Source organism: Squalius cephalus (genome assembly GCF_949319135.1).
Source record: "Squalius cephalus genome assembly, chromosome: 11".
In the NCBI taxonomy this organism is placed as follows: Eukaryota; Metazoa; Chordata; class Actinopteri; order Cypriniformes; family Leuciscidae; genus Squalius; species Squalius cephalus.
This window is the reverse complement of record NC_137132.1, coordinates 1,601,686-1,618,570: the sequence shown is the minus strand read 5'-3', so window position 1 is coordinate 1,618,570 and position 16,885 is coordinate 1,601,686. Positions and strand designations below refer to the sequence as shown.

General features: G+C 42.1%; 1 protein-coding gene across 1 annotated transcript in view; it reads left to right on the top strand.

Moving 5' to 3' along the window:
- inppl1a (inositol polyphosphate phosphatase-like 1a) overlaps nt 1-16,885 on the top strand; it is a 47,282-nt gene that overhangs the window by 23,061 nt on the left and 7,336 nt on the right. The window contains exons 12-25 of the mRNA XM_079886484.1: nt 2,614-2,810; nt 3,144-3,261; nt 3,534-3,630; nt 3,706-3,844; nt 5,916-6,015; nt 6,730-6,818; nt 8,122-8,203; nt 9,363-9,452; nt 9,746-9,859; nt 11,375-11,551; nt 12,647-12,802; nt 14,691-14,772; nt 14,871-14,993; nt 15,093-15,783. Coding sequence (XP_079742610.1) covers nt 2,614-2,810; nt 3,144-3,261; nt 3,534-3,630; nt 3,706-3,844; nt 5,916-6,015; nt 6,730-6,818; nt 8,122-8,203; nt 9,363-9,452; nt 9,746-9,859; nt 11,375-11,551; nt 12,647-12,802; nt 14,691-14,772; nt 14,871-14,993; nt 15,093-15,783 — 2,255 coding nt within the window. The remainder of the gene's footprint in view (nt 1-2,613; nt 2,811-3,143; nt 3,262-3,533; nt 3,631-3,705; nt 3,845-5,915; nt 6,016-6,729; nt 6,819-8,121; nt 8,204-9,362; nt 9,453-9,745; nt 9,860-11,374; nt 11,552-12,646; nt 12,803-14,690; nt 14,773-14,870; nt 14,994-15,092; nt 15,784-16,885) is intronic.

Sequence of the window (16,885 nt, the reverse complement as noted above, 5' to 3'; positions counted from 1 at the left end):
AGCAATGGCCATGACCACCCACAACACCCTAGCAACACCCTGACGACTACCCGCAACACCCTAACGACCACCCACAACACCCTAGTAACGGCCATGACCACCCACAACATCCTAGCAACACCCTAATGACCACCTACAACACCCTAGCAACACCATAACGACTACACTCAACACCGTAGCAACGCCCTGATGAACATCCTAGCAACAGCCTAACGACCATCCACAAAACCCTAGCAACACCGTGAAGACCACCTGGAACACCCTGATGACCACCCACAACACCCTAGCAACACCATAACGGCTACACTCAACACCGTAGCAACGCCCTGATGAACACCCTAGCAACAGCCTAACGACCATCCACAAAACCCTAGCAACACCCTGAAGACCACCTGGAACACCCTAATGACCACCCACAACACCCTAGCAACACCCTGACGACTACCCGCAACACCCTAACGACCACCCACAACACCCTAGTAACGGCCATGACCACCCACAACATCCTAGCAACACCCTGATGACCACCTACAACACCCTAGCAACACCATAACGACTACACTCAACACCGTAGCAACGCCCTGATGAACATCCTAGCAACAGCCTAACGACCATCCACAAAACCCTAGCAACACCCTGAAGACCACCTGGAACACCCTAATGACCACCCACAACACCCTAGCAAAACCCCAACGACCACCCACAACACCCTAGCAACACCACAACGGCTACACTCAACACCGTAGCAACGCCCTGATGAACACCCTAGCAACAGCCTAACGACCATCCACAAAACCCTAGCAACACCCTGAAGACCACCTGGAACACCCTAATGACCACCCCCAAAACCCTATCAACACCCTGATGACAACCGTCAACACTCTATCGACCACCCACAACACCCTAGCAATGGCCATGACCACCCACAACACCCTAGCAACACCCTGACGACTACCCGCAACACCCTAACGACCACCCACAACACCCTAGTAACGGCCATGACCACCCACAACATCCTAGCAACACCCTAATGACCACCTACAACACCCTAGCAACACCATAACGACTACACTCAACACCGTAGCAACGCCCTGATGAACATTCTAGCAACAGCCTAACGACCATCCACAAAACCCTAGCAACACCGTGAAGACCACCTGGAACACCCTGATGACCACCCACAACACCCTAGCAACACCATAACGGCTACACTCAACACCGTAGCAACGCCCTGATGAACACCCTAGCAACAGCCTAACGACCATCCACAAAACCCTAGCAACACCCTGAAGACCACCTGGAACACCCTAATGACCACCCACAACACCCTATCAACACCCTGATGACAACCGTCAACACTCTATCGACCACCCACAACACCCTAGCAATGGCCATGACCACCCACAACACCCTAATAACCACCCACAAAACACTGGCAACACCCTAACGACCACCCACAACACCCTAGCAACGACCATGATCTCCAACAACACCCTAGCAACACCCTAATAACCACCCACAACACTCTAGCAACAGCCTAACGACCATCCACAAAACCCTAGCAACACCGTGAAGACCACCTGGAACACCCTGATGACCACCCACAACACCCTAGCAACACCATAACGGCTACACTCAACACCGTAGCAACGCCCTGATGAACACCCTAGCAACAGCCTAACGACCATCCACAAAACCCTAACAACACCCTGAAGACCACCTGGAACACCCTAATGACCACCCACAACACCCTATCAACACCCTGATGACAACCGTCAACACTCTATCGACCACCCACAACACCCTAGCAATGGCCATGACCACCCACAACACCCTAATAACCACCCACAAAACACTGGCAACACCCTAACGACCACCCACAACACCCTAGCAACGACCATGATCTCCAACAACACCCTAGCAACACCCTAATAACCACCCACAACACTCTAGCAACAGCCTAACGACCATCCACAAAACCCTAGCAACACCGTGAAGACCACCTGGAACACCCTGATGACCACCCACAACACCCTAGCAACACCATAACGGCTACACTCAACACCGTAGCAACGCCCTGATGAACACCCTAGCAACAGCCTAACGACCATCCACAAAACCCTAGCAACACCCTGAAGACCACCTGGAACACCCTAATGACCACCCACAAAACCCTATCAACACCCTGATGACAACCGTCAACACTCTATCGACCACCCACAACACCCTAGCAATGGCCATGACCACCCACAACACCCTAATAACCACCCACAAAACACTGGCAACACCCTAACGACCACCCACAACACCCTAGCAACGACCATGATCTCCAACAACACCCTAGCAACACCCTAATAACCACCCACAACACTCTAGCAACAACCTAACGACCACCCACAACACCTTAGCAATGGCCATGACCACCAACAACACCCTAGCAACACCCTAACGACCACCCACAACACCCTAACAACACCCTAACGACCACCCACAACACCCTAGCAACACCCTGATGACCACCCACAACACCCTGGCTACCATTATGGTGGCGAAAAAACATTTATCATAAAAATCCCCTCGTCCTTGTATCATAGTCTCTGTCTCTCTCTGCAGGCGGCGTTCCTGCTCCTAAATCGATGGGATCATGGATTTCCTCTCGGGGCTTGGGGAAAACTCTGGATGAGATGGCGGTTACGATCCCTCATGACATCTATGTGTTCGGCACGCAGGAGAACTCTGTGTGTGATAAGGAATGGGTGGAAACGATCCGCTGCGCACTCAAGGAATACACAGAGATGGACTATAAACCGGTGAGGGAATGTGTTTCAGTGGCTTGCTTGTGTTATTTAGAGTTTGACAAGGCAGGATATTGAAGAACAAAACCCTGAAATGTATCAAACGTAACACATACTAAAGACAACCTTATGTACCTAATTTAAAACAAATAAATAAAAAAAACAACCGGCTCCTCGGCAGACAGATGCAGTCTTAATGACGCTTCGACTGTTATGACTGTGACTTTATTTAGAGTTTAATGTGTGTTTCTGTCTGTGTTTCTCATCTGGCGGCTGAACTTCCCGCAGTGAGTTTAACGAGTGCAAGGCTCGAGCAGGAGGAATGAATGTGTGGTTTCTGTGTCGTAGGTTGCAGTGCAGACGCTGTGGAACATTAAGATCGTGGTGTTGGTGAAGGCGGAGCACGAGAACCGCATCAGTCACGTGGGAATGTCCAGCGTCAAAACGGGGATCGCCAACACACTCGGTCAGAACGCACAAACTCACTCAACACTGCAGAAAATTACTTTCTTCCTCAGTGTGTGTGTGTGTGTCTGTGTGTGTGTGTCTGACTGTCTTTGTATGTCTGTATGCGGGAATCGCCAACACACTCGGTCAGAACGCACGGCAAAAATGACTTTCTTCCTCAGTGTTTTTGTCCCGTTTAGATTTCGTACTGCAAAACAAGACAAAAATCCTGAGGAAGAACATAAACTACCAGTTTTTGATTCGGTTCTATACATTTATTAATTATCCTAGGAAACAAAGGAGCAGTGGGCGTGTCCTTCATGTTTAATGGAACATCGTTTGGGTTCGTTAACTGTCACCTGACGTCCGGCAATGAGAAAATCCACAGGTGCGTCTCGAAACACTGACCAGCAAATACACAATTCATTGGGGTTTTTTACTAATGACCTTTGACCCCTGGCAGACGCAACCAGAACTATCTGGATATCCTGCGTCAGCTGTCGCTGGGCGATAAACAGCTGAACTCCTTCGACATCTCGCTGAGATTCACGCATCTGTTCTGGTTCGGCGATCTCAACTACCGCCTGGACATGGACATTCAGGTAAAGCGCCATGAAGCACATGACCGAAACGCTTATGATGAAAGCATTGTGGTATTCTCTGGGTGTGAAGGATTAGTTGTTGTCAGGCCAATCATGTGAATCTAATGAGATATTATGGTATTATATCTGTACCCGACTTAGGTCTCAATTAACTCGTAATTTTGGGGAAAAGTTTAAATTGCGAGAAATAACGTCGCAATTGCGAGATATAAACTCGCAATTGTGGGAAAAAGTCGCTATTGCAAAAAATAAAGTCAGAATGGCTAGATATAATATCGCAATTGTGCAAAAATATTGCAATTGCTAAAAAAAAAGTCAGAATAGCAAAATAAACTTGTAATTGTGGGGGAAAAAAGTCGCAATTGCAAGAAATAAAGTCAGAATTGCGATATAAACTCGCAATTGTGGAAAAAAGTCTCAATTGTGAGAAATAAAGTAAGAATGGTGAAATATAAACTTTTAACTGTGGGAAAAAGTTGCAATTGCGAGATATAAAGTCAGTATTGCGAGATATAAACTCGTAATTGTGGAAAAATGTCGCAATTGTGTGAAAAAAAAAAAGTCAGATTGGAGAAATATAAACTTGTAATTGTGGGGTAAAAAATGCATTTTCGATAAAGTCAGTCAGTATTACGAGATATAAAATCGCAATTGTGGAAAAAAAGTTGCAATTGCGAGAAAAAGTCAGAATTAAGAGATATAAACTCGCAATTGTTGAAAAAAGTTTCAAATGCGAGAAATAACGTCAGTATTGCAAGATATAAAATCGCAATTGTGGAAAAAAAGTCGCTATTGCAAAAAATAAAGTCAGAATGGCGAGATATAAGATTGTAATTGAGGAAAAAAGTCGGAATTGTGGAAAAAAGTCGCAATTGTGAGAAATAAAGTAAGAATGGTGAAATATAAACTTTTAACTGTGGGAAAAAGTTGCAATTGCGAGATATAAAGTCAGTATTGCGAGATATAAACTCGTAATTGTGGAAAAATGTCGCAATTGTGTGAAAAAAAAAAAAGTCAGATTGGAGAAATATAAACTTGTAATTGTGGGGTAAAAAATGCATTTTCGATAAAGTCAGTCAGTATTACGAGATATAAAATCGCAATTGTGGAAAAAAAGTTGCAATTGCGAGAAAAAGTCAGAATTAAGAGATATAAACTCGCAATTGTTGAAAAAAGTTTCAAATGCGAGAAATAACGTCAGTATTGCAAGATATAAAATCGCAATTGTGGAAAAAAAGTCGCTATTGCAAAAAATAAAGTCAGAATGGCGAGATATAAGATTGTAATTGAGGAAAAAAGTCGGAATTGTGGAAAAAAGTCGCAATTGCGAGATGATATAAACTCGCAATTGTGGGAAAAAGTTGCTATTGCGAAAAATAAAGTCAGAATGGCTAGATATAATATCGCAATTGTGCAAAAATATTGCAATTGCGAGAAAAAAAGTCAGAATAGCAAAATAAACTTGTAATTGTGGGGGAAAAAGTCGCAATTGCGAGAAATAATGTCAGAATTGCGAGATATAATTGTGGAAAAATGTCGCAATTGCGAGAAAAAATGTCAGAATGGCGAAATATAAACTTGTAATTGTGGGGAAAAAAGTCGCATTTTCGATAAATAAAGTCAGAATGGAGAAATATAAAATCGCAATTGTGGATAAAAAGTCGCAATTGCAAGAAATAAAGTCAGAATGGAGAAATATAAACTCTTAATTGTGGAAAAAGTCCAAATTGTGGAAAAATGTTGCAATTGCGAGAAATAAAGAATTGTGTGAGTTGCAATTACCTTTTTTCCTCTTTTATAACACGTTATTATCGATATCTGACAATGACTCGTTTTTTCCACTTGGACGAGCAATTCCAGGTGAATAAAGCACTCATCACTCATCAGCGCCATGTTGCGTATGATCGCTGTATGAATACTGTGCACAGCATATGAAGTTTCTGTGCGCATGGAAGACCTGGATGATATCCCACAATTCCACAGTGCAGTACACTAGTGTCTGCAGGAGTGTATCGCTGTAACAGCTGTGGCGTCTCAACACTGACTCTCTCTCTCTCTCTCTCTCTCTCAGGAAATCCTCAACTTCATCAACAGGAAGGAGTTCGAGCCGTTGTTGAAGGTGGACCAGCTGAATCTGGAGAGAGAGAAGAACAAGGTCTTCCTTCGCTTCGGTGCGGCTCAACTCTGACTCTCTGTGTGTGTGTGTGTGTGTGTGTGTGTGTGTGTGCGTGTGTGTGTGTGTGTGTCTGTCTGTCTGTCTGTGTCTGCGTGTGTGTGCGCATCTGCGTGTGTGTGTGTGTGTGTGTGTGTGTGCGTGTGTGTGTGTGTGTGTCTGCATGTGTGTGTGTGCCTGCATGTCTGTTTGTTTGTTGTACAGCCTTTAATTTGTGTTATTTAAAAACCATTGCAATAGTAAGAATCTGAGATATTACAATATGATATTATTTATACAATTATATATACAATAAGGTTTCATTAGTTAACATGAACTAACAATGAACATTAATCTCAGTTCATCTCAACATTTACTAATACAGTATTAAAATCAAAGGTTGCATCTAATGATATTAATTAATGAACCATCATTGAACAGTTGTATATTTATTAACTAAAGTTAACAAAGATGAATAAGTACAGTTTATTAATAAGTACTAATTAATTTATGAATTACTAAAAACCTGGACGTATTCTGTGAGAAATATAACTTCATGTACAAGTATGTTCAGTTTTTGCTCATTTGTACTGTTTCGTGTTTTAAACGCACGTTTGTTCTAGAGTTTTTCCTCTAGATTATCTAAACATGTCTTTGAGATTTGAGTCTCTTGGCTCATCAACACTTCCTTTCCCTGCCGCATCATATCCTGTGTGTGTGTGTGTGTGTCCAGCGGAGGAGGAGATCACCTACCCCCCCACGTACCGTTACGAGCGCGGCTCACGAGACACATACGTCTGGCAGAAGCAGAAAGCCACCGGGGTAAAGCACTCACACCACACTAACCCTGCTCTTAAAGAGACAAAATTACCCATGATTCACTCTCCCTCAAGACATCCTAGGTGTATATGACTCTTCTTTCAGACGAACACAATCAGAGTTATATTAATTATTATTATATGCACTTTTATGGACTTCAAAACAGAAACAGCCATTCACTGCCATTATAAAGCTTGGAAGAGCCAGGACATTTGTTAATATAACTCAGATTGTGTTCGTCTGAAAGAAGAAAGTCATAAACACCTAGGATGGCTTGAGGGAGAGTAAATCATGGCCTAATTTTCATTTTTGGGATTTCACTTTGAAATTAAATGTTGGTATGTTTTAGCTTACCTGAAGGGCCTCCAAGATGTAGGTGTCTTTGTTTCTGCAGTAGTTTCAATTTTGATATTTTTAGGTCAAACCGTTCTTGTCTGTCAGTCATTTAATGCAGGTCTGTGGTCACTATCTCAAAGAGCATGCACAGAGTCCAAATTAAACAATTCCCCATCGTAAGCACACATTGATGGCCTAAGACACGAAACGAGCGGTTTGTGTGAGAAAACGAACAGTATTTATATCGTTTTTACCTCTTGTACACAGCCACGTCCAAGTGATCTGAGGGCGCGAGCGCATACTGGTGTGTGACGTGTACGCAGACTGGTGCAGACTGGTGCATAGATATATATACTAGATGTCGCCTTGGCTACGGCAGTTCTTAACGAATGCCGTAGCCAAGGCGACATCTAGTGTATATATATCTATGCACCAGTCTGCGCACACGTCACACACCAGGAAGCGCCCGCGCCCTCAGATCACTTGGACGTGGCTGTGTACAAGAGGTAAAAACGATATAAATACTGTTCGTTTTCTCACACAAACCGCTCGTTTCGTGTCTTAGGCCATCAATGTGTGCTTACGATGGGGAATTGTTTAATTTGGACGATGGGGAATTGTTTAATTTGGACTCTGTGCATGCTCTTTGAGACAGTGACCACAGACCTGCATTATATGACTGACAGACAAGAACGGTTTGGCCTAAAAATATCAAAATTGAAACTACTGCTGAAACAAAGACACCTACATCTTGGATGCCCTTGAGGTAAGCTAAAACATACCAACATTTAATTTCAAAGTGAACTATCCCTTTAAAGAAGCTCACATTCATGAGCGTAAAGAAAGAATCCCTGCTAACGTGTTTACGGTCCTGAGGCAACTACTTCCTGTCACCTGACCTTTGCCACAGGAAGTGAAGTGTCCTGCATTCCTTATATTCCTCCTGCGTTCCTTCTCTCTCGTCTCATAGATGCGGACCAACGTTCCCTCATGGTGCGACAGAATCCTCTGGAAATCGTATCCTGAGACGCACATCGTCTGCAACTCGTACGGTACGCAGTCAGCTAATACATCAACTATAAAAGTGTTTATTTCAAATCCTTCTTTCCATTCAAAAGTAGGAGTTTCCACTGAAATCTGAAGCAGCACAACTGTTTTCAACACTGATAATAATCATAAATGTTTCTTGAGCATCAAATCATCATATTAGAGTGATTTCTGAAGGATCATGTGACACTGAAGACTGGAGTAATGATGATAAATTCAGCTTTGATCACAGGAATAAATTACACTTTACTATATATTCACATAGAGAACAGATGATTTACATTATAATAATATTTCATAATTTTTACAGTATTTTTGATTAAATAAACACAGCCTCGGTGAGCAGAAGAGATTATTTCAGAAATATTAAAATAATCTTAATTATTTTTATTTTGCACCACGAGTCTAAAATTAGTTTATATCACTATGGCCCGGTTTCACAGACAGGGCTTAGACTAAGCCAGGATTAGACCATAGATCAATTAGGACATTTAAGTAATTTTTATAAACATGCTTAGAAAAAAACATTACCGATGTGCATCTTAAAACTAAAAAGGCACTGATATATTTTTAAGATCAGTCAGTGCAAGTTTATTTCAGTGGAAACAGCTCAGACTTACATTTTAGTCTAGGACTAGTCTTAAGCCCTGTCTGTGAAACCAGGGGTAAATATATCATTTATATCATCATTATTATTTATGTTATTATAACACTCTTGTCATTTTAGTTTTCCTTTAAGTAGAAGAATCCTCACTAGTTTCGCATTATCACTGAAAAATGTGGACAGAAGTGATTCTAAATATATCAAAATGTTTTAGTAGAAATATGTGTTTAAAAATGTCATAATTACTAAGCAATTTTAATTTTTTGAGCAGTTTTTCTGTTGCAGATAGACTTACATTTAAAAAAAAAAAAAAAAAAGTGCATTGCTTATTTTTACTAGATTTCTTCTTTTTGCATTAAACATTAAAGATGGCGTTGGTGGATCAGCACGTCAACATAAAAACCATTTCATAGCAAACGCACATTCAGTCTACTCAAAATATGTGACCAATAACCTGTGTGTAATGAAACCCAGTGGAGTTTTGGCGGTTATTGAGGCTGATTTGCATCAGATGAATATGTAAATAATGTTGTGTGTATGTGTGTGTGTGTGTGTGTCAGGCTGTACAGATGATATCGTCACCAGTGATCACTCGCCTGTCTTCGGCACGTTTGAGGTTGGCGTGACGTCTCAGTTCGTCTCTAAGAAAGGTAATATATGGGTTTGATCCCAGTGTTCAGTGTCGTTCTGGTTTGATCCCAGTTTTCAGTGTCGTTCTGGTTTGATCCCAGTGTTCAGTGTCGTTCTGGTTTGATCCCAGTTTTCAGTGTCGTTCTGGTTTGATCCCAGTTTTCAGTGTCGTTCTGGTTTGATCCCAGTTTTCAGTGTCGTTCTGGTTTGATCCCGGTGTTCAGTGTCGTTCTGGTTTGATCCCAGTGTCGTTCTGGTTTGATCCCAGTGTAGTTCTGGTGAAACTGGTTTCTGAGATGCTCTTCCTCCTCAGGTCTGCCCAAGTCTTCAGAACAAGCGTACATCGAGTTCGAGAACATCGAGGCCATCGTGAAGACCGCCAGCAGAACCAAGTTCTTCATCGAGTTTTATTCGACGTGTCTGGAGGGTGAGAAACTCAGTCAGGAGCAATAAATCAGTGAAAATAAACGAGAGAATCTTTATGAGATCATAATCCAGAGTTCAACATTCATCATCATCATCATCACTGAAAATCTGAGATCTGATTGATCAAATATTCATGACACATTCACACGGATTTTACCGATGAAATTTGTATATATAATTTATATCATCATTAATTCATGTAATTATAGTAATAATATTTATTATACATAGTATAATAAAGAATTATATATATATATATATATATATATATATATATATATATATATATATTATAATAAATATACTATACATGTAAATAAAGTATATATGCTAATAGTAATTATACTTAACAATTATGTAATAATAGTTTCTGTGAATCAGTTCAAACTGTGCTTTGATGAATTAATTCAAATGGTTTCACTGATTTTTCTGAAAAATCATTGAAAAATGTTAACGTCATTTTTAAAATATTAAAATGTTTTACTAAAAATATGCGATTAGCTGTTGCAATAAATATGCAAGTATTGATGTTTATTACTATGTATTGTTATATTAGTGCATATAAATTAATAGATTTATTATTTATTCATCTCATTATTGAAAAATGTTGACAAGTCATTAAAAAAATTCTAAAATGTTTTAGTAGAAATATCTAATTAAATATTGCATTAAATATGAAAAAACTAATATTTTATGAACATGCATTATTATATACATTAATAGAATTAAATATTCTTATTTATTTTTTATTCGTATGGTCACTTAATGTCGTTTAAATCTATTAAAATGTTTTAGTAGAAAATATGCAATTAAACATTGCATTAAATATGCGATTAACTATGGCAATAAATATGCAAGTATTGATGTTTATTCATCTTGTCACTGAAAAATGTTTAAATAAAAATATGCAAATTAAATATTGCATTAAATATGCAAATATTGATATTTATTACTATGCATTGTTATGTTGGTGCATAAAAATGTATATAATTAAATATTCTTATTGTTTATTAAAGTCGTCACTGAAAAATGTTGACAAAAGTCATTCTAAATATATTAAAATATCAAATAATTAGTAATAAACATTAAATAATTGCATATTTTATTGTTGCATAAAGAATGAAATATTCTTCCTTGGGTTAATTTGTCAGAAAACGTGCCTTGAGCATTTTACCTAGACTTTTACTTTTGCTTTAAACATTAAGAATCAACCCGTCTCAGATGTTTCTAGATCAGATTTCCGGCGGTTACAGTGATGAATGTTGGACCGAAACATTACAGAATATGAAAAGCATTTACATGCATTGAACTTCCTTGTTTCTGGGTTAAACTGAATATGCAGCAGGAAATAATGTGGACTGGGTGAATTTTTTAAAAAAATGTTTAAAAATGTTTCAAATGTGTCTACCACATTATTGACTGTGTTTACAGTGGCATAAACCTCATAGTTTAATGATGTGTAACCTGTGTGTGTGTGTGTGTGTGTGTGTGTGTGTGTGTGTGTGTGTGTGTTTAGAGTTTAAGAAGAGTTATGAGAATGACACTCAGAGCAGTGATAACGTGAACTTCTTGCGCGTGGGCTGGTCGTCGAAACAGCTGACGACACTGAAGCCCATCTTATCCGACATCGAGTACCTGCAGGACCAACATCTGCTGCTCACCGTTAAATCTCTGGATGGATATGAATCATACGGTGTGTGTGTGTGTGTGTGAATGACATCACATCTGCTTTGAAATGATGTGTATTGTGAAAAGCGCAATACAAATAAATGTGAAGTGAATTGAATTGAATCACATCTGGTGCTCTTCACGTGTGAAAATGACAGAAATGTATGTTTTTATTTCAATTAAATTAATGTACTATATTTTAGTTTGATTGTTTTTTATTTAATATTTTGTATGGTACTAAATTATATTTGTGCTGTATTTATAATCCATTTATTCACTTTTTGAGCATAGACCTGAAAATTGAATTTCCAAATTAAACTGTGGTAGATCTTGAACGCTTTAGAGCGACAGACTGAAGTTTGATCTCTTTTCAAAGACGACACTTGACAGATTATTGATGAAGTGAAACAAGTTTTAAAAAGTGAACAGAATTACAGAATTTTGTTTATTGTTATGACAAATTTGCAAAAATACTATTTTCAATTTTTATATGAAATATATATTTTCAAAAACATTATTTACTAAAACTGTGAGAAAATCAAAGCCATAAATCTAAACAAGTTTTGTTCCAAATTTGAGGTTGATATCTCATAAATGGGCTTTCAGTGAGATGTTGTTCGGCTGCAGTACCAAACGCTTCCACTAGAGGAAATTCGTCTCTCATTCATTTCTGATGCGTGAACAAAACAAGTGTGGCTATTGTTTACAGGACCATTCAACCTGTTCGAATCATGATTTGTGTGTTCACACAGCAAGTGCCAAAACCTTGACCAAGTTTCGTACCATTCAAATGAGGTAAAAAATTCTAAAAACAAAACAAATGTAAAATTCAAGAGACTGTATAAAGTATCAGAAACTGTTGCAGCGCCACCTTGTGGTCGTGCTGAATTATGGTTAGTATTCTGATACAGATATATGCGTTCAGATGAAGCACTGCATTCTTCTGCCTTTCTCTGAGTATTTCTGGGTTTGTTAAATTAAATTAAATTAAATCACGTGTTAGTCAAGGTTTCTTGGACCAAAAAAACTAGACATTTTTCTAGTTTAGTGTCAGAAAATGGACTGAAGAGGATTTATGTTTTGTTTTGCTTGCATTTCTAATGTGTGTGTGTGCGTGCAGGGGAGTGTGTGTTGGCGCTGAAGTCGATGATTGGCAGCACGGCGCAGCAGTTTCACACGTATCTCTCCCACCGCGGCGAAGAGACGGGAAACATCCGCGGATCCATGAGAGTCAGAGTCCCTTCAGAGAGGATGGGGACCAGAGAGAGACTCTACGGTACTGAGAGTGTGAATGTGAGAGAGAGTGAGTGTGTGTTTGTGAGAGTGTGTGAGTGTGTGTTTGTGAGAGTGTGTGAGTGTGAGAGTGTGTGAGTGTGCGAGAGTGAGTGTGCGAGAGTGAGTGTGCGAGAGTGAGTGTGCGAGAGTGAGTGTGCGAGAGTGAGTGTGCGAGAGTGAGTGTGTGTGTGTTTGTGCGAGAGTGAGTGTGCGAGAGTGAGTGTGCGAGAGTGAGTGTGCGAGAGTGAGTGTGCGAGAGTGAGTGTGTGTGTGTTTGTGCGAGAGTGAGTGTGCGAGAGTGAGTGTGCGAGAGTGAGTGCGAGAGTGAGTGCGAGAGTGAGTGTGCGAGAGTGAGTGTGCGAGAGTGAGTGTGCGAGAGTGAGTGAGTGTGTGTGTGTTTGTGTGTGTGTTTGTGCGAGAGTGAGTGTGCGAGAGTGAGTGTGCGAGAGTGAGTGTGCGAGAGTGAGTGTGCGAGAGTGAGTGTGCGAGAGTGAGTGTGCGAGAGTGAGTGTGAGAGTGAGTGAGGGCGAGAGTGAGTGAGGGCGAGAGTGAGTGAGTGTGTGTGTTTGTGCGAGAGTGAGTGTGCGAGAGTGAGTGGGCGAGAGTGAGTGGGCGAGAGTGAGTGGGCGAGAGTGAGTGTGCGAGAGTGAGTGTGCGAGAGTGAGTGTGCGAGAGTGAGTGTGCGAGAGTGAGTGTGCGAGAGTGAGTGAGTGTGTGTGTGTGTTTGTGCGAGAGTGAGTGTGCGAGAGTGAGTGTGCGAGAGTGAGTGGGCGAGAGTGAGTGTGCGAGAGTGAGTGAGTGTGTGTGTGTGTTTGTGCGAGAGTGAGTGTGCGAGAGTGAGTGGGCGAGAGTGAGTGGGCGAGAGTGAGTGTGCGAGAGTGAGTGTGCGAGAGTGAGTGATTGTGTGTGTGTTTGTGCGAGAGTGAGTGCGAGAGTGAGTGTGCGAGAGTGAGTGTGCGAGAGTGAGTGGGCGAGAGTGAGTGGGCGAGAGTGAGTGTGCGAGAGTGAGTGAGTGTGCGAGAGTGAGTGTGCGAGAGTGAGTGGGCGAGAGTGAGTGGGCGAGAGTGAGTGTGCGAGAGTGAGTGAGTGTGTGTGTTTGTGCGAGAGTGAGTGTGCGAGAGTGAGTGAGTGTGTGTGTGTTTGTGCGAGAGTGAGTGTGCGAGAGTGAGTGTGCGAGAGTGAGTGTGCGAGAGTGAGTGTGCGAGAGTGAGTGAGGGCGAGAGTGAGTGAGGGCGAGAGTGAGTGAGTGTGTGTGTTTGTGCGAGAGTGTGTGGGCGAGAGTGTGTGTGCGAGAGTGAGTGAGTGTGAGAGTGAGTGAGTGTGTTTGTGCGAGAGTGAGTCAGTGTGAGAGTGAGTGAGTGTGCGAGAGTGAGTGTGAGTGTGTGAGTGAGTGAGTTTGTGAGAGTGAATGTGAGTGAGTGTGAGTGAGAGAGTGTGTGTGAGTGAGTTTGTATGAGAGAGAGTGTGTGTGAGTGAGTTTGTGTGAGAGAGAGTGTGTGTGAGTGAGTTTGGGTGAGAGTGAGTGTGAGTGAATGAGTGAGTGTGTGTGTGAGGACATCATGAGCCCTACATATTCATGTATGCAATAAGAAACAAACAAACAAAAAGAAAGCAAACTGGAGCAGTATTTCACTCACTCACTCACTCTCTCTCTCTCTCTCTCTCTCTCACTCTCTTTATTTCTTTCTCTCTCTGTTATTCTCTCTCTCTCTCTCACACTCACTCACTCACTCACACTCTCTCTCTCTCTCTCTCTCTCACACTTTCTTTCTCTCTCTCTCTCTTTCACACTCACTCACTCACTCTCTCTCTCTCTCTCTCTCTCTCTCTCTCTCTCTCTCTCTCTCTCTCTCTCTCTCTCTCTCTCTCTCTCTCTCTCTCTCCTTCAGAGTGGATCAGTGTTGATAAGGACGAGACTGGCGGATCGAGGGGCAGAACTCTTCCTCCCAGAGCCACACACGATTACGTCAAGTGAGCTCATGCTGAAACATTCATTTCTTGACATGATTATTGTTTCTCCAAGCGTGTTTTTGGCCTAGTGAAGTGAGTGTTTCATTCTGGTCCTGTAGACCATCCACCAGCAGGAAGTTGGGGTCAGCTGACCTTGGGAAGGTTTCAGAGGAGGGAGACAAGAGCGTCACAGGGAGACACACACACACACACTCCTCTAAAGAGGACAGCGCACAGAACAGGTGGATACACACACACACACACACACACACACACGCACACACACACACATCGTTTTAGTTAGTCACCGATAGTAACCCTGACTGTTGTTGGTTTATCAGACTCAAACAGGATCCGTTTGATAGCGACGCCACATCCTGCAAGAACAGCTTCAATAACCCCGCCTACTACATCCTGGAGGGCGTTCCCAACCAATCAGCAGCCCTGGCCTCCGACCTGCTCCCAGGCTCCGCCGCTCCTCCGCTAGCCAATAAAACAGCAGCTCCTGTGGGGAAGAACAAGCCTCCCAGTGGGAGTTCGGCTCAAGTTCGCTGGCACCCGGTTCGGTCAATCAGCGAAGAGGGATCTTCGGAAGACGACGGGAACATCGGGACTCACGTCGCGTCACTCAATCGCCCTCCGCCAGATTTCCCTCCTCCGCCTCTTCCCAAAGAAATCCCTGAAAATTCATTCGGAAAACCGCGAATGTTTCCGGACCTCGCCGACGTCAAGATCCCGTCCAAACCGCTGCCGTCTCCCTCTGGAGGAGGAGGCGTGGCCTTCTGTCTGGAGGCTCCGCCCATGCTGAACCCAAGCTCCGCCCCTTTCCGGCGAGGAGGCGGAGCTTCCCCACTGGATGACCAGTCGTGTTCCGTTCTGCAAATGGCGAAGACGCTGAGCGAAGTGGAGTATCCGTCCGGGAGAGAAAGGGGCGGAGTCGGGAAAGGGGCGGCGGCTTCTCACATGAGAGGCTTGACCTTCCCACCGCGATCCATACAGGAGGAGAGCATCGCTGAAGACCTGCCGGAGGAGGTGAGAGACACACACACACACACACACACACACACACACACTCACTCACTCACTCACTCACTCACTCTCACACACACACACACACTCACACACACACACACACACACTCACTCACTCACTCACACACACACACACACACACACACACACACACACACACACACTCACTCACTCACTCACTCACTCACTCACTCACTCACTCACTCTCACACACATACACACACACACACACACACACACACACACTCACTCACTCACTCACTCACTCACTCACTCTCACACACATACACACACACACACACACACACACACACACACACACACACTCACTCACTCACTCACTCACTCACTCACTCACACACACACACACACACACACACACACACACACACACACATAATTATGTCTAAGCACCCGTCTCGACAAGTATTCTCTCGGTTCGGTCGTCAGTGAACAGTTGAGAAAGAATCCGGGTGTGTGTCAGTTTATTCGGCCTTAAAGTGATGTCAGCCTAATATTCCTGCTGTCGTCTGTCATTAATGTTAATAAAACAACAGAATACAGCTTTAACAAAGATGAAACTATATTTAATTTATACAGTGAACAGATAGTGTTGTAGGCTTAATTATTAATTTCTGTACTAAAAAAAAATAAAATTATATATATATATATATATATACACATATGATGGGGGGGGGGGGGGGGGGTTACTTTGCTTTTCATTTATTACTGAAAGCTCACTTGAGGTTCTTCAATACCACATCAAAAACTACTAGCCGAACTGATAAAGTTCAAACATTATTAAAAACAAATGAACAGTCAGTAATAAAATAAGAAAAAATTCACAAATTACAAGCAGAGATGAATACTAAATAAGAAAGCTACAAAGTCGAACAGTAGTATTTTGTTTACATTTACATTTAATTATTTAGCAGACGCTTTTATCCAAAGGGACCTCAGTTAACACTGTGAACTAACACGAACAAACAATGAACCGTTGTATTTTTCTAACATTAACCCTTGTGTGACCTTATGGACATTTGTCTTTCTCAGTTTAGTTTAGTGATAATTTTGCCTGTGTTATTAATGCCAACTGCATGAAT